This window comes from Rhynchophorus ferrugineus, unplaced genomic scaffold (genome assembly GCF_030347505.1).
Source record: "Rhynchophorus ferrugineus isolate W39M unplaced genomic scaffold, kcgeb_rfMv2 rfM1, whole genome shotgun sequence".
NCBI lineage: Eukaryota > Metazoa > Arthropoda > Insecta > Coleoptera > Curculionidae > Rhynchophorus > Rhynchophorus ferrugineus.
In genome coordinates, this window is record NW_027472580.1 from 51,731,628 (window position 1) to 51,758,489 (window position 26,862).

The following is a 26,862-nucleotide window of genomic DNA, read 5'->3' on the forward strand; positions in this document are numbered from 1 at the left end:
ACTATTAAGACTACTATTTAATGACTGAATATTATATAGAATTTGTGTTATTATTCGTGCTATTCCTGCGGCAGGTATGACCTGAGAAGAAACCTAAAAAAGTATAGCAGCATTATATGAAAGATAATTATTTATTTATGCACTGTTAATAAATAATCAACAACAAATAATGAACCAGCAAAAGTCTCATCGGTTCAAAAATATTCACGGATAACAAAATGATTAAAAAACAATTTAATCAAGTACCTAAATACAGCCCTGGACGCCTAATTAAGTAAGGCAAAATGCGTAGCTAGAGAGATCTCTTCCGAATAAAAATTATATCCCGGGATAAGTCAACATTTATTTAAATTTTATAATAAAAAATGACAGGAAGGTCCAGGATATGGCGTTCGGAATGACGTTATCCATCGTCCCCTTTCGCTCTCCTAATAAAAACTAATTTCCTTTTATTGAGGTGGAAATTAAAAACTGTCTAGAAAAGGGGATGGAAACTAATTTTTCCTCTGTTTTATTTCCGAATAACGCTAATCGCTCATTGTCTCGCTCGATCGATATCAAGTGAATTCTTTTGCACCTTCAGCGAAAACCTTTGGGAGCTTCTCATATCCCAGATTTGGTTTAATTAAGTTTCTTGGTTTAAAGTGGACATTATTAGTAGCGTTGGCAACTATTGACATTTTAGTAATGTATATTATAATATGTATTTTTACTATCGACTGTTTCAGTAAACTACTTTCAGTTTGCTATTACAATATATATGGTTTTATGTTTTGTTTGTAGTATGACCGTAAATTATATATTGTAAATTAATATACCAGCATTTTGATTATTAAATATGAATATTTAGTAATTGATTGCTAAATATTAAAATCATTATGACTGTATTTATGTTATCTTGGTAATTATTAAACTTTTTCAATTTTCTAAGTCTCTCGAAACCTTTTGAATATTATAATTATCTTTCATTTAAATATTTTAAATGTTCCTGATTAGCAATAAATAAAATTATTATTGTGTTTAAAAAGAGTGCGATGGTAAATAGTTGATAAAGATCGATTGAGAAAATATGATATAAATATATAGTGATTATTGCTCCATTCCTCTTATAATAAAATCGAATATATACACAGATTAGTAATATTCTGTATAATCTGAATTTAGAAAATATAAAAATAATTTTACATCATTCAAAATCAATCTGTTCATTTCAACGTAATAAAATCCTGCAATTATCCTTTTTCTTCTCTTCCCCAAAGAAGGTCCCAAAAGGAATACCTCTCCGTCTCACATATGGTACGGTTGCTAAAAAAAGCATTCGTAAGCATAATTTGGAATGAAATAGAAATAAACCTATTATTTTTATTACGATATGTAATTATATTCGAGATCATTGTGAAAAAAATTGTACAGATCACTATGGCAGTGTGAAAAGAAGATCATTCGATTCTTTTTTGCACACTACCACTTGCCAATTCAAAAGTGTTTTAAATGAACTAATCCCTCAAAATTAATAGGGGAAGGAATTCGTATATCTCCGTCTGTTAACACCAATAAAAAAACAACGGAAGTGTGCATCTGAAGTAGTAATTACTATTTTCTGTCGTCAGTTTTTTTGACTATCGACTATTTCGGCTGTTTTGCGACTATCGACTATTTTGAGGGTTTTCAGTCGGTAGTTCCCAACACTAATAATTAGTAATAAAATGATTATTTTTTATGTAATTATACCAAGTTTTATTATATATTTACTAGAATAGAAACAAGTTTTTAAAATGTTCGTTAAAACCAAATAACAATTAATATTTACATTTTAATAATTAATAATTTCTATTTGAAACTATTGACCACAATGCGGTGGTACGATGTTTTCAGCAGTGATATGATTTATTTCGCTCTAGGAAATCGCTGTCGAAACTTTTGGACGGATGCTTGGATTGGAATATTGGGGCTACTAGAATTAAATCCATATGTTTTTTAGTTAGACCTAACCCTCAAAAGATGCGTGTATAAATTTGAAAGCTGATTAGTTTGTGAATTATCGCATTTTGAGTGAAGCAATTTTTGTTATTGTGAAAAAAATAGATAATAAGGAATTTCGCGTGTTGATAAAATATTGCTTTTTGAAGGAAAAAAAGACAGTTGAAGCAAAAACTTGGCTTGATGCCGAGTTTTCGGACACTGCCCCAGGAAAATCAACTATCAAGGATTGGTATGTTAAGTTTAGACGTGATGAAATGAGCACCGAAGACAGTGAACGCAGTGGACGCCCAAAAGAAGTTGTTACCGACGAAAACATTAATAAAATCCATAAAATTATTTTGAATGACCGTAAATTGTAGCTGGATGAAATAGTAGACACTCTAAAGATATGAAACGAACGTGTTCATCATATCATTCGCGAATATTTGGGTATGAGAAAGCTCTGTGCAAAGTGGGTACCGCGCGAGCTCACTTTTAACTAAAAACAACGACGAGTTGATGATTCAGAGCAGTGTTTGAAGATGATAAAACGTAATAAACCCGAGTTCTTGCATTGATATTTGACAATGGATGAAACATAGCTCCGTTATTTCACACCGAAGTCCAATCGACAGGTATCCGAGTGGACTGCACACGATGAACCCGCTCCAAAACGTGGGAAAATGCAACAGTCGGCTGGGAAGGTTATGGCGTCTGTATTTTGGGATGCGCATGGAATAATTTTCATTGACTACCTTTTAAAAGGAACGACCATCAACAGCGATTATTACATAGTAGTTATTGGACCGTTTGAAGGATGAAATCGCCTAAAAACTGTCGCATTTGAAGAAAAATAAAGTGCTGCTTCCCCAAGACAATGCACCGTGTCAAAAATCCATGAATTAGGCTTCGAATTGCTTCCTCACCCACTGTATTCTCAAGATCTGGCCCCCAGCGACTTCTCATATCTCAAAAGAATGCTCGCTCGCAAGAAATTTTTCGTCGAATGAAGAGGTGATCGACGAAACTGAAGTCTATTTTGAAGCAAAGGACAAATTGTACTACAAAAATGGTATCGAAAAGTTGGAAGGTAGCTATAATCAGTGTATCACCCTTGAAGCGAATTATGTTGAATAAAAACACTAATTTTGCCAAAAAAATGTGTTTTACTGTGGTAGGCCGGGGACATTTCAATTGACTTGTCAGGTATACTACGATAGAGTGGATCATGGAATGTCAATCGGGGGTAGTCAGAGGGCTAGATTTGTATTTTCATTTTCAAGTTAAGCAGTATACCCAGTGATAAAAAATAGTTGCAGTCAAAAAAAATTATCACTCATTCTGTATTTAATAGTCACCCGTTTCTATGCCATAATTCTTTCTCTACTGCCATATATATGTTGCATGGTTGAATATGTGTGCTTATATACTTTATTACGTAAGTCGATTTTTGCCAGTTTTTGCCCTCCTTCCTATCTATGCAAAATACACGTTTCCTTTGTTCTAATTTTTATTTTCTATCAAGACCCTCTCACACCCCTCTGAAAAAAATCATGGTCGATCCCATCTCCACCAAATCGTGTTATGCAATTAATAAATGAGTGAATGAATGAATGGAATTGCAATGAACATCAACACCTTATATTAAGAAATTATTGTAATCTAATCATAGATTAGAAACAAATTAGACTTTGAAATAATTCTAGTGCATAGCATTCATCACATGGTACCTCTTTATCTTCATGCGGCGTAACTGCTCAAGAACCAAGTAATTTGACAAGGTCGAAAGACGCAGAACTGGCTTTCGGATAACTTGTTAATGTTACTAACATTAATACTAACTATTCTAAATATATCCATACATTCAGAAGGATTCATTGCAAAAAAAATTATTTAGAAATCTTTAATCGAATCCTTGAGTTTGTGGGACAAAAAAGAAAATCTCTTGATGATTGCTTTTGATTTTGCATAGTAAACGTGAAAGATTTCACTCGGATTTAGACGTGGTAATATCCAGATTCATAGTCTAGAAGATGTCCTGTTTTGCACACATCAAAAGTAGTTCGATGATTGATTTCTCAAAATTATATTTAATAAAAGATTGTATCAAGTTACTGTATTTACTATTTAACTGGACAAAATTCCTTTCACATACCAAACAAGAAATTGGTTAAAATTTTGAATTCACGCCGCTTCTTATAATCTTATTTTATTTCAGATTCATCATAGTTTACTCACGTTTCACATTTATAGTGATAAAATGGGGTAACAGTAAGTGTTAAAATTCACTGCGTTTTTTATTACCAACGTTTACAGTAACCACTGTATACACAGTTCGTGAATCTCAAAACTATATATTGCATAAAAGGATAAAAAATAAACAGCATTAGTATTGATAAAATGGTATGACCTATAACAAAAAATTATATTCGGAATACATTTAACATTTGTTTCACTTTCAAAAGGAGATTTACAAAAGTTACAGATAGAAGCATGATCTAATTGACTTATTTTGATAGAGGTTTGTTTGAAAACTTTTTCTGTTTTCACTGTTTGTGTAAATTATCTTCTTCATAAATAGTTCCAAAACCGTATCGTTGTATTAACATGTGACGTATGTTACATTTTATTAGAAAAACGTTACAAAACAGTTATTTAAATACATCTTAAATCTTCAAAAAAGTCAATAAAACTAACAGAAACTCAATAAATAAAAGATATACTTAAAATTAAAATAGAACTTAAATAAACTTAAAATTGGACTCAGTACACTGCCTTGTGGAACTCTTAATATATATTTTTGATGTATTTTAAAGTCTCCTTTTACCAACTATGGGTTTATCTGGACTAGGCTTAAAGTTTAACGTGGGCTTCGAACCACGGTCCTCAGAATTAAGCCTATCGACTGGCGAGTGACTAACTTTAGAAATCATCCCAGAAGACATTCAAAGTCTTACCCAACCTGGCATTTTCCTTGTCGGATTTTACACTCTTGTCTAGAACATTCACAAATTTTAAACAGTCACAAACATAAATTTACGACCATACCGCAACAGGATTCGAACCCGCGACTATCGCAACAGTAGGAGAAACGTCCCATTGCCTTTACCGCTGCGCCACCAAGCCGGCAACTCTTAATGTATTGAATACAGCTTAGAATGTTCATCATCTTGTTTTATTGTAAATTGTCTATCTGTAATATAGTATTTTAGTAGCATAATTTTCAAAAAAGCCTATAAAAATAATAGAACTTAAATAAATAATAACAGATATACTTATTATGATTGATATTTAGAAAAATAGGAAACAGGTAATGTTTATATGAAATAATAATAATATCATCAGGAATATCATATTAAATATATTATATTGTATTATATTATATACAATAACTTTCATATGACTGATGATTCATATATTATTCCTGTTAATGTTTATAATTTAAAGTTTTATATTTTAGACGAAGAATATCCTGATGATGCATCATTCATTTTAATTAATATGATGATATTGATATTGACATATATTAACATTGACATAATTGTACTAAATTACTTTTTACTATTTATTATTTTAGTGTTACGTTTTAACTGAAGTATATTATCACATGAATTGATAGACTATTACTGTGGAACATAAAAATTGCCTATAAAAAGAAATGGATTAATTTTTCTTCTGATGTATTTCCAAATAAAACTAATGTGATTTACGAGTGACTAGTACTATTTTAGATGAAATTGAAATTTAAAATTAAATATATATTTATAGGCGAACTTTAATAGTGTGCAAAATTTCAATACAAATAGTATTTAAGTTTTATTTTGTGTTAGAATATAGTACCAAAAATAGTTTATTTTAAAATCTATGTTAAATGTACGTTATTTTCAGATTTTGATATATATTTTATATTTTACTATATTGTGTATATGTTATAATACAATAAAAGATACAGAATAACACTAATTTTAATTTAATTCGTGTTTATTATCAAATATAAAATATTTTATAAGTATTGCACAATAATCGAAATATTTGATATTAAATATTTTAGTTAAATTCTACATTAAAATAATATAATATATGCAACATTAATAATAAAGTAAGGATATATGCACAAAAACTATTCTTGAATAGAATAAATACTAATACTATATGCTTAAGGAAAACGAGACAACATTTGGCTATATGATATCATCACCAATTTCCTAGTATGTTATATTACTAATATTTATAATTTAAATTTACAAGAAAAGCACTTGCAGATTTAAATTTCTATATTTCAGAATAACATAATAATGCATTTGGTTTACATTAAATGTTTATAGAAATTAATTTTTCTGAATAATAACTAACATTAATTACCCGATGAAATAATAACCAATTTTTTTTACCATAATTTGTTCTTTAATTGTTTAATCTGTTAAATATCAATAATTAAATAATATCATAAACTTGAATTACATTAAATAGAAATTATATTGCCTTCAACAAAATTTATTGAAATTATTAAGTTAATATTTATTTTTAAACTTTACTTGTTATAATTTGGGGTCTCCCTATCATACATTACCAAAAAACGTTTATCTGTGCTGACCTACCGCTGAACGTTGATTCCTAACCACGGTTATCCGCATTAAGTCGACTAGCGAGTAATCAACTTGAAAGTCATTCCAGAAGAGATTGTCTTGCCCAGCTTGGTTAGTGGTAACATTGGCATGATTTCCCCTTTCTGGGGGGGAATTTCACACTCATATTTATTGGAAAATCACAATTATAAACAATTATAAATGATAAATGGAGAAAATATCAGATATACATTTACTAGCATGCCCCAGAAGGATTCAAATACGCGATTATCACAACAATAGGAGGAGCATCCTGTTGTTACCCATAAACCGTTGTTCCTATAATAGTTAAATAATTTTTATTTAACAATAAATATAATACATCGGATTTATTTCGGATTTCGCAGTGAAAAAATATGATATAGTCCAACTTTAACATTTTGCTTAAAACTGTATTTGATGTTAGGAAAGCTTATGAAAAAGATTGTTTATCTAAATAAGTGATACTAACTGAAGTTTATTATTTAGCAGAATAAATATACCACATTTAAGATTAATTATTCTACCTATGAATTGAACTGTAAAAGTTTAAGTATACTTTAGCAGCTCGTCAAATTCTTGCTATAACAAGACGTACAGTATTTATTTTTATTCATATGATTAATACTTAACTAATTAATAGAGCATTTATACCTAACACTAAACACCTTATTATTTTGGATCTTATTTTCCATAACTCTACTCTAGATGATACTAGATTACTACAATTGTTCGATGTAGAAAATGTTATATATTGAAAAGGCTACTTTTTAATTATAACTCATTGTATAAAATCTTTTTTTTATTACTCTTCGTGATTCCACAATCTGCTCTATTGGCAATAAGTATTTCTTATACATGGCATGTAGAAAATCACTTCATTAAGCCATCTTCTGTATAAATATTATCTTAGTTCATTAGTCTTGATCTAAAGTTTATTCTAAAGTCTTACATATGTCCAGCAATCAGATGTTATGATAAGTTATTTTCAATATGTTATATTATTTGGGGTGTAAATAAAGTTTTATATATATATATATATATATATATATATATATATATATATATATATATATAATACCAACTGTGGGTTTATCTGGACTGGGCCTACAGTTTAACGTGGGCTCCGAACCACGGTCGTCAGCATTAAGCCTACCGACTGGCGAGTGACCTACTTAGAAATCATCCGAGAAAACATCCGGTTTTACCCAGCCTGGTTACTGGCGTAACTGCGATCATTTTCCTTGACGGATTTTACACTCTTGTCTAGAACATTCACAAATTTTAAACAATCACAAACGTAAATTTACGACCATGCTACAACAGGATTCGAACCTGCGGCCATTGCAACAGTGGGAGGACCGCCTTTATCAATGCGCCACCAAGCCGGCTAAATAAAGTTTAAATTTAAACAGGTGATTTTTATACGTGGTCTCGTATATATAAACATGAAGCTTGGCCCAACAAATTAAAATAAGAAGTAAAAATAATTTAGTTTAAAATAGCAAGTGAATCTGAAATTGAAATGAAAATTTGACTGCAATTTTGTGAAACTTTTATTTATAAATATTTTTGAGTTAATATTATAATAATATTATACATGATTAAATTTAATAGAATTTAAATGATTAAAATTATAATTTTCATGTTAAACAAACCGTGATGATGGTCTTTCTCCGCTCTTTCTCTTCTTACATCAAGCAATAGCTCTTAGCTCATTGGCCAACACTTCTTTTAGTTAATACATGGGCTGAAAAGTGCCAGGAGTAACAAAGAATACGCGTTCTTTTTGTTAAAAATTGGATTTATTCATCAATGTGATCTTCATCAAGATCAATACAATCATTCCAGCGCTGCTCTAACATTTCTGTACCGCTTCTTTAGAACGTATCTTTTGCCTCAAAATAGGTCTGTCACCCGTTGCTGTCCACTCAGATGATACATATCACGCACATATTGACGCAAACATTCTGGTTTGTTACGTTTAAACATAACCAATCACTGCTTAGAATCATCAAAACATTGTTGTTTATGGTCAGCAGCGAGCAAACGCGGCACCCACTTCGAACGGAGCTTTCTCATAGCCAAATGCTTAGGCAATATAATACCAACATGTTCTTTTGATATCTTTACGATGTTAGCTAATTCACGCAATTTCACTTTTTGATCATTTAAAACGATTTTGTGTTTTTTTTTATGTTTTCTGGTGTTACCACCTTATTAGGACGTCCACTGTGTTCTGCATCATCCGTGTCTCTGCGACCACGTTTGAAACACGAAATTGTTTTTGATCGTTGTCAAATGTCAATTGTTTTGAAAATAACAAATGTAGTGTCACTCTTAGCACAATAACTCACAAATTTATGAGTAGAATATCATGAAATTATAACAGCTTTCTCTTGTAGGTAAGTATTAACTTAAAAGCTGTGAATGTAATAAAACTAGCGCCATCTATGATTTAGGCCCAGGATTTTTCAGGCCATTCTATTTTGACTTAAACTTAATGCTGTTTCAGAATTGATATAAATTGTTTTATATTTGTCAGATTTTACATTCTTACCTATGGTCAGAGGCGTGACCAACCATGTCTTAACAGAATTCTAATATGCTAATTTTACACAGTAGTAGAAAGACTGTTCAATAGACTTAATCACTGCTTTACCGTTGTTGATGAATCTTGTATCAATTGATAATTCGCTCAAGGAAGCTATTATTTTCTGCATGTGAAATGAACACATCAGCATTCAGAATTCAAATGTTCTATAGTTTGGTTCAATACGCAAGCAGTAGAATTGTTTTAAAAACATGTAGATTTCAGTCAGAATCTTATTAAAGTACGTTTACTTTGTTTTTCTTATAAATTCAGTGACTTTACAACGTCATTAAATAAAACGCTCTGAGCCTTAGTAGCTCCATCTAGTAGGTGCCTGCATGTTTTTTATAAAATAAATTTTTATTTAATAAAAAAGTGGTTATTAATTTTTTGTATCTTTCACAACTTTAGAGTATCGTTATACGTTACTGCTGTTTTTATTTTGTGATTCAGTTTGTCAGCTCGTAATAAATTACGTGTTGGTTATCTTACAATATGCACAGCAAGACTTTTTGGCCATGCATATTCCGATTCGGTGTTGGTTCCGAAGTGGATGTCCATCGTAACTAGTAAATGTCCAGAGTATATTCACTTTTCATTGCTAGTCACAACGAAATCGAAACCGTTTCCCTTTCCCACCCTTTGGTACACTTTCCAAAAACAAGTAAACATCTGGAGGTAGTGTATTCATTTACTTCTATGCTGTTTCAAACTCCTTTAAGAATTTGAGCTGGTTTTTCGATAAGACTTGCGATTCATTTCCGTTAAACTTTTTTGGTCCTTCAGTCGTTTCGCGCCATTGACATCAAAATCACCACGAATCAGTTTAAATCGTTGACACCAAAACCGGCAATTAGTATATGATAGAGCAGCATTACCATAATCCTATACAAAAATGTAGTGGGCTTCACGGCACAAATTTCTTTAAATCAAATATAAAAGTAAGCAATACCTAAAATACAATTTTGAATAGCGACAGTTTCATGATTAGCATCAGTATGAATTGTATAACTCAGTTGCTCTAAATGGAGAATTATTATTTTATATAGAGAAATATTAAAACCAACGAATTAATAGTTAGGTTAGGTTAGGTTATTTATCAGTTGTTTGTATTATAAACTTTAAAATTAGATGTTCCCCATTATTAATTTACAGGAAAGTCTGCTATTTCTAACCTATTCATATGCTTTTGTTTGAAATAATGTTTGTAGTTAGGCAGAACAAAATCATTCGAATAACACGAAAAAAGAAACATATAGAAATAAGTGATACGCCGCTGAGAAAGATCATATAACATGGCGTGCACAGGAGTGCATAAAAAGATGAATAGCGTTCGATTTTTTCCTTTTGCCAATGTCGAAATGTTTCCTTCGAGCATCATTTATTGTAGAGAAAGTTTAGGTTCGAAAAAATAACAAATTAGTAACGATCCTGATGGGCATCATGAAAGAACCAGGTGAAATTCGATGATTACTTATCTCGGTTACATGCGTATATATGACGCAAGCTCAGGTCAACTTAAAACAGAAGATTTTTATTATTATTACTATTATTGTTAAAGTTTATCATAAAATAAAGTAGGTATATAATACTATTATTATAGTAAGTGTCAAAATTATTTTTAATTTAATATATTTTAAATTCAAGGTTGAATTTAAAGCCTTAATCTTTAAAAAGAAACCACTGAATGTATTGTAAAATCTAATACTTAAAAAATTGGTAGGATTTTTTATTGTAAGACCTTTACCAGGGTATTAATAAATTCGTGCAACACCATATATTGGTTATCAGTAAAGCTTAGCAATTCGACTATCTTTTAATACATGCTCTTAAAAACATAAATATTATAATAGAGCAATATATTTGAATTTTTGAAGATACTGAAAGTTGTGTTAAGGATCAAAAGAATTATGTGCTTCAACATGAAGAGGCTAATGAGTGATGTGAACCTGGCTATTCAGCTATGATATTTGTGTTCAGATATCAACTAAAAGGGTGTTTGGTCTAGAGTATAAAATTAATTCTCTATGTTATATATTTAAATCATTTGATATTACTTCACAGTAAATGTGACGTTAGTAAAGGATATTGATAAAATGAAATTTAAAATATTTGAAAAAATTGGAAAGAAATGTTTTTATTTAATATGGTTGGCCTGGTTTTATATATAAAAATTAAGCCAAAATATAATAATATTATTGATTAAAATGATGATTGAAATCAATTACTTTTTTATTAGAATAACAAAACATTACTTCCAAAATAAAACATAAACTGTCCACATTGTTCAAACATTTTTTTCAGATATAAAATGAGCCATAATGACAAGGAGTCAAATCTGATAAATAAGCCAGTAAAAAATAAACTTATATTTATCTCTTACCTTTTGGAAAAATATTTCTTTCGTAAGTTGTCTTTTTCATATAATTATTTGAAAAGTTTAGAATAATTTAAATTTGTTTTATAATTTTGGACTCGCATCGAAGGCTAGATCGACGCTTGTTGATTATTCATGATGGCATCAATAGCCATGAAAGACTGCACATCTTTTTAATGATTTTTAAAGTCGTACTTTGATATATTTTTGTAGCATTACTAGTTAATGGAGTACCTGTTGTATATCCAGTTTATTATGACTAAAGTTTTCAATTTAATCCTGAACTGTTGGTTATATTCTTATGAAAGATGATACATTAAAATACCACTAAGTTTCTAGTTCTACTATGAATAATAATATATAATATAATAATATATTAGTCACATTGTTTATTATTTTACGTAAAACTGAACATATTTTTTAACTTCATATATAGATCTGTATGAAACAAGCAATTAGAAACTTCACGACGACACCTATTAAACATATTTGTACGCTAAATTAACCAAAACGAAAATAAATATTTTGCTTGACGATAAAATGTCATGTTTCACTTAGTTCATTGTGAACGGGGCTATTGGCCAAAATGATTTTGCAATTTCGAGGCGTTTTCTACTTGACGATGCAATTAAATTTACAAATTATCGGCCCAGGCTGACCCACTTTTTTCGCAAACACAACTAAGTAGATGCATTTTTAAATAATTACTTTGGAACGCGAATGCAAGACCGTCTGTATCGGTCTCGACGTTTCAATGATTTTAACACATTTGTGATGACGAACGCTGAAAAAACAGTACCTCTGGCATTGATGCACACAAATATTATAGGAGTGGTATGTTATATGCGTAAAACTCTTATAATAAAACATGAAAAAAAATATCTGAAGATGGCATATATAATTCTGTTTAAACATGACGATAATACAGCGATATAATTATAAAGAACTAATTATTATTATTTTCATTAATATTACTTTTATATTTAATAGATTACGTAGTTATATAATAAATTGAACAACTAATTGAAGCAAGACTCGTATACACAACTGAAATGTTTTTAACGATGAATGTTAAAGTTAATTTTGATAATAGCAGCTTTTAAATATTGTAGAAAATGAGATACATATTTTGCGTGATATTAACCGTAATTCAACGTCTTTGCATTAAGTATGGAACAACGTTTAAAGAATATGTTTAAAAACGATGTACCTCATGTGTAATCGAGGAAAACAAAGAAAATGCGCCTAAAACGTATTTGATTTATAAATATCAAATGTATTGATTTTTGAAATGGCTTCATTATTGTATCAGCTTCATCCAAAATACAATTTAATGCCAGTGATTAGCATTGCACATATGGCAGCATATGGCTTTTACTACGGTTACGGTTAACTTGTACTTACATTATATCTTTCAGTTTTTGAAACTCAATAGATATTCAGACTCTTGTTCGCTATCATTAACTCTGTATCTTGCTCACGATATTTTATTTTAGCAACTTTTTTGGACCTACAATTTAACGTGAGCTCAACGAATCACGGTCCTCAACATTAAGCCTACCGACTGGCGGGTGACCAACTTTAGAAATTATCCTAGAAGACATCCGGTCTTACCCAGTCTGGTTACTGGCGTGACTGGGATCATTTTCCTTGTCGTATTTTACACTCTTGCCTAGGACAATCACAAATTTTAAACATAGTTTTACGACCATGCCCCAGCAGGATTCGAACCCGCGGCTATCACAACAGTAGGAGGACCGTCGTATCGCCTTTACAACTGCGCCACCAAGCCGGTATTTTAGCAACTTAACCTTTATCGTCAATTTCTGAAGGAGTAATATAGGGAGATAATTTTATAATATAGAGTTATGAGTAAAATAAAATGATTCAAACAAAACAAGATCCAGTGTTCAAGGTGTTCTGGGTGGGCTCATAACACCGTGTGGTAATTATTTAACATTAAATAAAACGGCATTTTTGTCAAACTGTACCTACTGATTACAAAAACTTAAACGTATTTTTGTTTAACAGGTTCCATTTTAAAGTTATGATAAATTAAAAGATTATAAATGAAAATAGATAATATGAACATTTTACTATTTGTATTATTAATTTTAACAAAAAAAATAGTAATACATATTCAATCAATAGAAAAAATGAGCTATATATTCTGAAAGAAAATGACGAAACCTTTCCTCTTGTGTAGAATCCTTTTTCATTATAAACCAACAATAATGTGCTAACACTGTTGCATTCCATCTTCCTTGATAACTCCCTTCTATCCTGGTTTTATATCCTGGTAAAAGCGTTCACCTTGTTGGTCAATCCCCATTCCAGATTAGGGGGGGGGGGTCGAAATGGGAAATGGGAATACAGAAATATATTTTTAAAAATGTTCTCTGCGCATCATTTTACATTTTTGTAACAATTCATTCTCTAAAAATTAGGCACTTTCTGCTTTAAGATTGCCTAAAATTTTGCCTAATCCATGAATTACTTTCTTTAGAGATAACCGAGCCAAAAATTCATTGTTCTTTATAATCTTACTTATTTGTGATCCAACAAGAATGCCTTGTTTTAATTTAGCATCACATAATTTTGAAAAACCAGTTTTCAAATACAAAAATCTTTTACCATTTTTATCCATGGCCTTGACAATTTTTTTCATTAAAGCAAGTTTTAAGCAAGCAAGTAAGGGTGGAAGAATAAGATTTCCTTGTGCAATAAGAGGTTCATATTTAACATTTGATTTACTACAAATAAAGTCAATCCTTTTTGGCCAATATTTAACCTCAACATAGTGTCTCTGCGGACCCACAAACAGAGAACAACAATATTTCGTTAAAGCTTCTTGTAGTCCAAACAATATAGCAACAATCTTTCCAGTTGTATACTTTGTATTTGATTATGTCTAAAATTGGTTGCATATTTTAATACGTTTCTTTTAAAATAACTGAACATGCAATAGGCATGGAAAGATATCGGCTGCCTTTTTAGAGTAATTCAAATTTTAAGCGTAAATTGTATTCACACAATTACTAAAGAACGTGACGTGATAGACTTCCATGTCAATAGACAATGTTTTTAATAACGGAACAAGGAATTCCAAATACGTAATATTATTTATGTTAGAAAAAGTATGTCATACAGTGTAATCTGTGTTTGCCTTCGATAAGAAAATGATGTATTATAATAGCTCCTTTTAGAATAAAATAATAGCCTTTTTCGGGATAAATATCATTTGATTATTTCAATAAACACTAGATTTGAAATAGATCTTCAGATTTTAAATAAATGCATTCTGATTATATGTCTCCTGAGATATATTCATCACATTTAAACTACTTTTAATTTTACATTAGGTATGCTTACTATAATCTTAATTTAAAAATTAATTCATTCCTATTAATTCTCTTGTATTTCTCTCAATACACAACCAAGATGGGCGTCAGATAAATAAACAGTTTTTGGTTCGTTACATAATTTTTTGAGGCTTCACAAATGGTATATATATATATATATATATATATATATATATATATATATATATATACATATATATATATATATATATATATATATATATATATATACACATATATATATATATATATATATATATATATATATATATATATATACACATATATATATATATATATATATATATATATATATATATATACACATATATATATATATATATATATATATATATATATATATATATACACCAGATCTGGCCCCCAGCGACTATTTTCTGTTCTCAGATCTCAAAAGAATGTTCGTTGAATGAAGGGGTGGTTGCCGAAACTGAGGCCTATTTTGAAGCAAATTGCACTACAAAAATGGTATCGAAAGTTGAAGGGTCGCTATAATCAGTGTATCACCCTTGAAGGGAATTATGTTGAATTAAAAAAAAATATATTTTACTACCTTAAAACGAAAAAACAGAAACGCAGAATTTTGTATATATATATATATATATATCTGTTTTCAAAATATCCTGCTGATCATGTATTAACCATAAATTCTTGCATCATCATGCATCATTTTTCTCCGTGCTCGGTCTTTTTTTTTAGAATATGGCGCCCACCGAAATTGTAATTGCTTGATCCGTTATCCATTTATGCATTCTTAAAGTCCATTGTGCAATTTGAGGATCCATCATACCCGTATAAGCGCGGAAGGCGAAGGGACTGGGAGGGGAGGTACGAAGAATCAATATGTCCAAGACGAATTCTTGTTTTTCTTCTTATTATTTCAGGCTGACAAAGCATCGCTTATTTTTCTGCATCCAATGCAGATACCGTTACTGCTTTTTGAATAAGAGAGTGTTAGCTTAATAGCCTGAATATTTTTCGTTGTGTAACGTTATTTTCGTTTCTTTTTATTCGTTTTGTTGTCGGGCCCCTGGCATAATGATATTCTGTGATAATTATGGACATAACTTGTGGTTTTTATGCAACTAACAAATTTAATTTAGTATTGTTTGCAGTAGTTAAATGCTTATTATTACTGACAATCGTTTCGTTGAATTTTTCGATATATTATGTGTAATTGGTTTTTACAGAATTAACAGTTATTACAGGTGTCTGTCAAATTATTTTCAATAGGCTTTTTTTTCTATTAAGAATTTCTTTTATTCATCATTTTTTTGTCCAATTAAGTCTTTTTATTTTTTTGAAATCAAGACTGAAATAAAAGTTATGCATCATTTGCTTCGCCCTACTGCCAAGAGTGTCGCGAATTTGAATCCCGTTCTTGGTATGAATAATTAAAATTATTTATAAGTCAAATTTAAAGTGGAATAATTATTTCAGTCCAGTAACCAGGCAGTAGAAAACGTAAGTTTTTTGTCAGATGTTATTAGTCACTAGCCAGTAAAAAATGAATACCCAAAACTTATAGCCCATACTCATAGAGCAAGGATTTTTAGCAGCAATAAAAATATTGAAATTGTTCAATGAGATGGTTTTGTTTGGTACACTACATCACTGAAGAAAAATCAGTACCTTGAATGTCTATAATAATTGTTGCTGAGGAATGTTTTATGCTAAAAATATCGACTGTATCAATCTTCATACAATTATTTGGTACATTTTGTGTTTATCTGAAAGTAGTCTGTTAAGCACACCTGCTGCCAGTTTTTTCAGAAAGAGAGTTTCTATTGATACAAATCGCCATCGTCACTCCATAATCGGTTTTCTGGGACTGTTTCTACTTCTTAACCAATACGCCGAATATTTTTCACAAAATCACGTCACAATTAGTCTTCCATCAGATCGTTTTCTATGATCCCAGTCCAGGTTATTTTCGGCACTGTTCGCTACATGTTCCATAAAAAAGGCCAAATCAACAGAAATCTATGATAAATTCGTTTACCGTTCATACTACAAACATTCTCAAACCATCGTAATGAACCATCTATGAATTCAAAAAAATATGCCCTACAAGAAATATCTGGAAATCTATTTACTCCATCAACAAAACTAGATGACATTAAGTAAGCATTAATATTGTGTTTCGTACGTTATACGTCTTAACATGTAGCAAGACATTACTTGTATCTTCCATCATTTTACAATTCCATTCAAAATTTTACAGTTTTGTCCGTGAAAATGCATTTTATACATATTCTAATGGGGTTTTAACCTTTAACAATGTCTTCGAATAAAAAAATTCTATACTGGCCATATCATTGGTTTCTAGCAACTAAAGTTTTTAGATGCCTCAGAAAGCTATTTTCAGTGAAATTACCGAGAAGGTTTTAAGATTTATAAACATCAACAAAATCTCAACAAACTTGAAGCAGCAGAATAACTTTTTTTAATAAATATATAAATATAATCACCCAGAAGAATTTGCAATAAAGATAACAGATACATATAAGCAATAATAAATTGCATACTTGGGTTTACATTTTCTCAACAGCAATTCTTCTACAGCGCTGGACTCAATTTGTAAAGTTCTTGATGCGGGCTTTACTTGGTGTCTCTAGTCAATCTTTAAACATATGCACACATATTGGGGGACTGCTGAGTAGATAGACTGATTTAATCAAATTCGACAATCGTTGGTAGTAAACGAAGAGGTAAAAATGCAGGATGATCAACCGCAAAACCTGCACGTTTCTTTAGCAACTTGATTATTTGTTTTCAACGCTGAAAGAATGTGATTGAAAAGAAAACAATGGACAATTTTTTCAGGATGTATTGATTGTACTTTTTAGTTATATCTTAGTCTTCTTTTTTACAAGGTCTTTTTAAGTCTGAACCATGGTTTTTGGAATTAGGCCAATCGACTGGTGAATAACCTACTTAGAGACCATCTCATAAGCCATCCAGTAACTGGTCTTTGTCAAATTTTAAACGCTTGGTTATGGAAAATCATAAATATAAATTTACAGCCATGCGCAAGCGGGTTTCGAACTCGCGAGTGCCGCGGTAATATGAGAACCCACCTGTCGTCTTGAACATTGCAGCTATCAAGTCGGCTAAATTTAATGTGTGCAATGTTTTAATATAATGTTGCAGAAAAATCTGGAAAATAAAGCAATTTATTCAATATACTATGAAATTTACTCCTATATTAGATATATCAAATATAAAAATAATTAAATTTCATATAAAATGGATATTACGTCAAACATTAATTCTAAAAATTAAGTCTTGTTAATTTGAAATGCAAATTGTAACACTATTATTATAAAATATTGGTTTATAATGATAATAGTATTTCGTTGCTAAATTATTATAAATACATTATTATTATTATAAAATACACAAACTCTAAACGCTCAATATAAAATAATATTCGAGTAAAAATGTAATGACCTTATCGATATATAAATTAAAATTGCTAATTTAATCATTGGTATATGAGTAAATCAAACAATTTATTTAGTACATCTGATATATTTTTATTTAGTTTTACATAATTTAAAGTATATTCTTCGATCACAAAAGAAAATTTATAAAAAAAATTTTAATCGACTAATGCATGAAATAAAGGACGTAGATGCCCTATCCATTTCTTATCTGATGCTAAGTAAGCACATGAAAATATAGTGAAATCATCTACAACTAAGAAAAAAATTGGACCCAAAATTAGTAGAGGTATTTTTTATATATATAAAAATTGACACAAGAACATTTTAAACAACAAAATATAAGACAATACGTATAATATGTATATATCTAGACATATTTCTTTCTGCCATTATATATTTAAGTATATGTATATCTATAGCACCTCAAATTATCTATAGTCAGCAAATTACTTTTGAGACTCCTTAACATTTTCAACATCGGTAGAGTTCAAGTCATTAATAATACCTTTTTTAAAATTACTCGCTTTTTTTACATCAATATTTACAGGTAAATTACAGTCGTCTCCTTTTAAGAAAGCTTCGTTCTCCATCAGGGGCTTTGATTTGTACAAGTTCGTTGAGAATTCCTCCAAACCATTACTCTCCAACACATTATCGAACGAGTTGATTTGTACCAATGAAAATTTGTCTTTTGACGCGTCCTTATGCATAACGGACATGTCAAAACTCATGCTTTTTAAATTTTTCACGGAAGGATTAGTTTTATAAACGGCTGATGTTATTTTGGGTTTAGTGTCAAATAGTCTTTTTACAACTCGATCATTTACGTAACCATGATAGATGTTATAGCCGTAACTACCCTGATCGTAGCATTCTTGATTGGTGTAGCAATAACTTCGATGTAGGGAGCCTAAACTGGTATTAGATGTGGACAAGCCGGTTTTGGCATTCGTTGAAATCCCTAAAACAAAATTATGATTGAATTCAATTGGGATGCTATTTTTATCATTTCTTTTTAAAATAATTATTTTTGCAATGTTATTTACTTTATATATATTATTAAATATTTTATTATTTTATTCCAATTTTAATCAATGAGTAATATTACAATACAATTTTAATGATATCCTAGTAAAGTTTATGTAGTGTACTAACATATATAATTATGCAACATTAGAAAGAAATATTATACTGATACAAAAAAGAAAAAAGAGTAAGGGGTATTTTTTAAAATAGAACCATTTTATAAATTAAAATAGATATCGATATGTCAAATCAAAAATTGATAAAAACATACGCAAAAACCAATATTTGAAAGATGATATTTAAATGTTAATTGGAATAACATAAATGTTGGAATGCCCTTAGTTTCAATAAATAGAGATAATTTATTGGAAGTAATAGAAGGAATACGAGCGGCTTAAATAAAAAAGTATTAAAAAAGGCTATATTTCCAACCAAAACTAATATAATAATACAAAAAGGAGAAAATGGATTCAAAAAATCTTATAACAGAACAAAGATTGAACTGCACAATGAAAACAATGAGAATTGAAAATACAAACAAAGAAAATTATAAAACTAAGTTAGAAGAGTCAAATTTAACTATTTAAAATTATGGGGTTATAATAAATAAATAAATATATAGTAAATTATAAAAACGAACAAAATAGTGTACACATGAAAATATAATTGAGATGTAAATATCTAACAAAAAATACAAGTAATATAAATATAAAGATATACAAGTAAGCCTATATAAATAATAGTAAGAAAACGAAGAACAGGAGGCAGGAAAATATGAATTATGAATTTATAATATACTAATATATTGAGTACTCATGCTACGACGATATTAGAAAATAAGTACAGAATAAAAATGAAGGAGGAATTAGTAAAAGAAATAGAAGTAAATACAGAAGTGACCAAATAGATATTACAAATATAAATACATGTCAGATATCGACAGGAAAAGGGAAAGACCAAGTTTGAAATTGTTAGATAAAGAAGTTAAACAAGATTTCTTGGAAATGGGAATGAGAAAGAATGAAATATTCAAAAAAATACGAGAATGTGGAAGAAAATATATCAAACATTCAATGGGAACTAGGCAGAGTGATTTACTCCAAAAGATTAGAAAGTTTCTTTAGAATCTGCGATGTCCCTTCATGAAGTCTTAAGACAATTATTCAATATATTGACCGGAGTAAACCGTTAATTTATATTTTTTTCCGATATTCTCAGTTAATAATTTATAAACTGTGTTTTTATTAAATTGTTAATAAAATAATGAGTCAAATCAGCTCTGGACCACATCGACTCCACTCGTTGACAGAACAACCATTCAATACCGTCATTTGCCTATTCCACAATATTATTGTTATTTCATTATACGATTTCACTCAACTGACATACCAGTTTTTCAATATTTCCAAAACAAAATTATTGAGCTCTGACTTTATCGCAATATTTTACGTCTAGTGTTGCAGTAGTGTGTTTATTTGCATTTATTCACTCTATATAGTATCTTTTTCTAAGTATGAATTAACAATGAATTGATTTAATATAAATGAATAAGATTACCTTTATTCTTGTTTCGAATTATTCTAATAGTCTTAGCATTTCAAAATTATTAGGCGATCAATTCCTACAACCAGCAACTTACTGTATTTAGAAGTTTTTACGCAAAAATACTGAGAACTTTTTAAATATCATGTGTAAAATATTATGCAATTAGTTACTATGCATTAGTCTGAAAATACAGATATAAATAAAATTAAAAAATTGTGGCAATTTCAAAATATCATTATTCATGTTGTTCATATATTGATTCTATGATATTTAATCATATTTTAATCAATAACAGATTGATATCGCTAGAGGTATGCAATCATAAGTTTAGAAATGTCTTAAGAGCCGCTATAGTTTTTCCTATGCCTATTGTGATTAATAAATAAAAATGTCTTTACATTTCTAACTAGAATAAATTCTAGTAAGTTTATTAACGGTTTGAAAACATAAGTTAATGTGTAGAAGTGTATATGTGTAAGGAGTCTATTATTATGTCATGCATATGTTTGTTTTAATTTATTACATTTTATGATTTTTAATTAATAAAATCATTAATTGAGAAATTAAGTGAACAAAAAGTAAAAACACAAAAAATAAATGTAGACAACATAAGGAAATTATACAACACTGTAATTATTTAAATTTTCTATTTATTTTGATTACATTAGAGCGTTCAATAAGTTCGTGGAAATAAAATAAAAATTTTGGCATATTAATATGACAAAGCCAATTTATAATTGTAAAAATTACTTTATTTGTCAATACAATTTCCATCAACTTCAATACATTTATTCCACCTCCCTCCCATTTAAGGACCCAAGTGCAAAGGCTTTTTTGAAGGCCTATAGAATACTCCTCTACGGTAGCTATTACGTTTTGGTTGGTAAAAATCGTTTTCCAAGAAATTGTTATGAAAGTGTAACAAAAACTGAAAGTCAGATTAACTTAAATCTGGCGAATGAGATTAGTACGTCCATTTTGGTGGTCGTTTTTTTGACTTGGGCAAGTGTAAGCTAAGAACTAGATTCACATAATTCCTAAATATTCTTTTTGACTCAATATTGTGATAGTAGACTCCAGCCTCATTCAATGACATACAAAAAAATTGTTTTAATCATTTTTAAAGTCACATTTTAATGTATTAAAATTACACAAAATTATTAATTCCAGTTTTGTGGAGTAGAGCATCTATTCTTGCGAACTTATTGAACATCCTGGTATATTTAACATATATTCTTCTAGATATGTTTATATAATATTAATAATAATATAATAATATTATAATGACCTTAAAAAGGATAAAAATAAAAGTGTTTATTATCATTTTAACTAATAAAAAATAATAAAAAATGTTAAAAAAAACAAAGACCAATAATGAGTCTAATTGCTTTCGAATTTTCTTAAATAGAAATGATAAAGTTTTAATTTCAACATATCGAAATTTATCATTATAAATTTAAACCTCGGCATTTTTGTGATCATGATCTAATAATTATTTTTAACCACCTGGTGTAGACCGTTCTGGAGATGTGGTCTCGATAAAATATTCGCTGTCATCACACTCTTCCAAAGTTTCTTCATCACTATATCTAAAAATAATATTACTGATAGATTTAAACTCGGTAACTTATCCGACCTTAACTGACTTTTCTGGTGGGTTATGAACTAAGGCGCATTGATCACTGAGTGATCCTGAACGGTCCGGTTCGGCAAATGACGTTCCACCTGAACCAGGACTTCGCCTCACACCTAAAATTATTGTTAGTAAATTTAATTTCGAAATTGCAGATATTATAATATACCTTGTTGAACTTCCACGACAAAAACACCATCCCTTGCGCCTGGTGAATATCGCATGGTCGTCTCTCTACTATCCTCTTCTATATCCTATATAATACAAATAGCTTTGATAAACATATATATGACAAAAATATTATGCTTTGATGTATTTTATAAAACTACATTATAAAAATATTTCTACTTTTAAATTTGCTATTACTCTAAATGTTGTTTAACAAAGAATTTTAAAAACGTGTAATATCAGATTATTATTGTTTCTGATGATTTATAATAATCAAGGTCTATATAAATAAATGGTACCGGGCAGCTATAATCACTGATAATTGGATATATAATTGTATTTTGATCATTTCACTTAAACAAAAACATTTATTGAGAAAAATTGGTACAATGTATAACGATGTTGGTTTGGAAGCAATCCAATAAGTGATAATGTACTTATTTAGCATTCCGAAACCGGTACCAGCCAAGCCGAGCTACATTGGTCTCAACTAGAGGTAATGACAAGGCACTATACCTGATGAGAATGCTGGATAATGGGAGAAATTCCCATTCGAGCTGCAGCATTACATACTTATGTCTGTTACTCACTATCACTGCCCTTTTTGCAACACTACGTAGTTCAATTTTTTCAGTTGGTAGTCACAGATAGTATATTCAAAGTAGCAGTGATCTTAGTCATCAAGATGTATAGTGTATTGCCTATTGCAGTTTGTAAATTCGTTTTAAAATCAGACAATATTTTCCTTCTCATTTCATTCTAGTTAAAAAAAGAGATACAATGATAAATTCAGAGATAAAACCGAATCAGCCTGCAAAAGTCGTTCGATTGTCAAATATTTGAAAAATTCTTCAAAACATTAGTGATAATAAGAGATTATAAATCAGCAAACTTTGTTTTGGCGCTTTGCTTGTTTTGATTTTGCTTAATATTGGTGATTACTCTGGTTGAAAATGCCGCTTCCAAATTAATAGCCAGTCAGAAATAGCTTACGTATAGGGGTAATGAAGATCTGGTAAGGAGGTAATGGGGATCCATACTCACCAGTAAAATGCGTTAGAGAGATAAGTATTAAAAAAATTAAATATTTAGCTGCTGGGGTTTTTATTAGAAATATTTTTATAACATAATTTAATATAATTATTTTAGAGATAAGTGTTAGAATGGAAAGAAAATTTAGCCATGTGCAGCTCTTCGAGGGATATAAAAACTTAGATAACCCACGAAGAGGTCCAATGCAATTTACTGCACTGTGCAGACATGGATATTTAAAAATGGTGCATTAGATCACCATTGGCAATATATTAGTAAAGAGACTGTAAAGACAACAAAAATTAATGGGAAAAGGTAAAAATTGGAATAACATTTTATCAGGTTTTGTGTATCATAATAGTTTTTAATAATTCATTGCGGATATATTGTTCCTTATGTTAGAAATAGGAATCCAACAAAAATATCCCAACAAGTAATTAATTACGACAAAAGCGGTAATTAAAGAATGGTTTGCAAAACATAAATTAAGGTTTGATATACCATATTAAAAAGTCAAATATTTCTAATTGTCACTTGATAAATATAAATGAAATATTTGATTATGTTTTGTGTAATTTACTTTTTTAAAAATATGCCTGAAAAGATATACAGTAGATCAGATGGATGAATAATATGGCTTCCTCCTTATGCATATTCAATTAAATCGAATTGTTATGGGTAGAGGCAAAGAATTACTACAGTAGATATGCAGGTCGAGAAAGATATGCAGGCAAGAACTGTTTGGACTGGTTTAGAAAGCAATACAATCTCTACAATAACACCCTTTTGTTTGGATGAACTCCATCAGACAGACGGAAGAAGAAATTGACAAATGGTGGAATTGTGAACTGGTGTTCACAAAAATTGTTAATTAGAAATTGACAGCTTACCTATTGACTTGAACAGTGGCTCAGAAATTGACAGTGAGTGAATGAAACTTTCTAGATGTGGCATTATCTAATAATACTGATAATACCAAAACAGGGTAATGAGAGTGGAAACAACTAGAGGTTAGTATATAATTAATATAAAATAAATGTAGAAAATCATATTGCAGAGTGTGAAAGATTTATATGCATAGATATGTGTGTAATTTTTCAGAATATATATGAGCATTCAGATAAAATGTACAAGGAAAGAATAAATACTAACTGTTAGCAGATATGGCAAATGCATTAGGGAGAATGCAGCGATTAAATCTAATTTTATCAAGAGAAATGTACACAGATAGTAACAGAAGATACAGGAGAAATACAGTGATATCAGAATGATTCGACAAGAAATCAAGAACTAAACATAAAAAGGTAACAAGGACGAAGGAAACAAGAACTAATGATAAAATGGTAAATATGTGCTCTAATGCAAATATAATACATTACTTAGATGTACATTTATTAATTAGGTGAATTAAGCCTCCAGGGCATACCATAAGTAGTTAAATTTACAATAAAATAACTCTAACCTACAAACTATTATGGCTATTTAATTAACTCTAGTTTAAGTTCTTCGATAATTAATACTATCAACGTTAAATGCGACAACGCCATTTTTTGACGCCATTTCAGTTCACTGCTTCTTTGGATAGACTGTAGGTATATATTCCTAATAATTTCATTCGGATTTATTTACATGGCATTTTCAGTAAATTCACATGCTAGCCATTTTCTCTTCTTTTGGATCTTTCCAATCACATGTAAATATCTGGAAAGGGTCCAAACTGCTGAGATGTCTGACAGCTCTTTGGCTGTTTGATCTGGGTTTTAGACTAAAAAGAGAGAAGTTCTGCAATCTATTGTATTAGAATTTCTCTGGGTCTCCGGACCCTCTTTCACTTCATCATTTTGGTCATTAACACAACCAACAGTTAGTCTACGAACTTCACCGTAAATTTCGGTAACAGATTTTTTCATACCAAACATTTGGATCGGACTGTTTAACAGTTGTTTGGATTGATACTTTGCATTTTTTCCAATATACATCTCTGATCAAAATAAAAATAACAAATATGAAGATGGATGATCTTGGACGATTTACGCTACCACATATTTGGAATATGGTATGGTTAGTTTTTAAGTGCCAAAGAGTACTGATAAAATTGTAAGTTAGGGTAGATAAAATCTTATTTAACGATGAAGAACGTCAATAATACCATTTTTATATATAAATATGGGTCTTATATCTTTCTTAGGTTTTAGGTGGTTTTGATTCCTACATTTTTTCTCTTATATTACCTTGTAAATTTCACAAAATAAACATGGGAAAGCATACTTCATTATATAATTGTTATAAGTTCGCATTTCGCAATAATCAAATTTAAATTAGTATATTTTACTAGCTGATTGAAAGGCTCTGAAAGCAAATTGAAGGCAGTTTTGAATTTCACCCCACTGAAATATCGAGAAAGGATTAAAAAGCTCCCCTTAATATAAAAGTAGTGTTCAAGCATACCCCTTTGGATTATGTGATGTGCAGGGGTGTATATCAGGGTTAAAATTACTTTTAAAAAGCTAAGAATTTTCCCTCGCTGATTATCTCCAGTTCTTGTTTTATATTTTACTATTAACTTTCTCTTTCTTAGTAATTTACATAATAAACTTTGTAATAACTATTGGTATGAATGTTTTGTTTCGATGTATAAGACTATAAGTTTAATAGTGTGAAAATCAATAAATACGCGTTTTACAATGCACATTATTCGATATGAAAGACTGTAATGACTGATAAGGTTCTGAAATATAACCGTTACTTCTTTGCGTCGCACTATATGGTTTTCTTTATTTTGAAATTAGTTTCATGAGTAATAAATAGATGTTACATATTCTCGAGACATTTAATATAATTGCTAGTTGAACTAGCAACTTTAAACTTCTTTTATTTCTTAAAATAATATTTGCATTTCCAATTTAACAGGTAAGTTTGATTTATAGAATGTCTCAATTATTCCATGTTTATATTGTATATAATATATAATATCGTATATAAAATATGTATGTACAGTAAACTAATAAATAATTAAATATTAATTCAAACAATGAAAAAATTATAATAGCTCGGGGAAAAAGTAATTTCGGTTGTGCTACAAGAATCGAA

The 26,862-nt window shown here is 29.6% G+C and overlaps 1 protein-coding gene across 3 annotated transcripts in view; it reads right to left on the reverse strand.

Annotated features, from left to right (window-relative positions):
- Positions 1-18,488: 18,488 nt before the first annotated feature.
- Positions 18,489-26,862, reverse strand: part of LOC143206969 (uncharacterized) — a 65,054-nt gene continuing 56,680 nt past the window's right edge. Inside the window, exons 7-10 of one of the 3 annotated variants that reach the window (XM_076419903.1) lie at positions 22,742-22,826; positions 22,586-22,688; positions 22,446-22,528; positions 18,489-19,329 (exon numbers count right to left, since the gene is read on the reverse strand). In XM_076419903.1, coding sequence (XP_076276018.1) covers positions 18,815-19,329; positions 22,446-22,528; positions 22,586-22,688; positions 22,742-22,826 — 786 coding nt within the window. In that variant the 3' untranslated portion in view covers positions 18,489-18,814. The remainder of the gene's footprint in view (positions 19,330-22,445; positions 22,529-22,585; positions 22,689-22,741; positions 22,827-26,862) is intronic. The other 2 variants (XM_076419902.1, XM_076419901.1) reach the window with 2 other exon arrangements.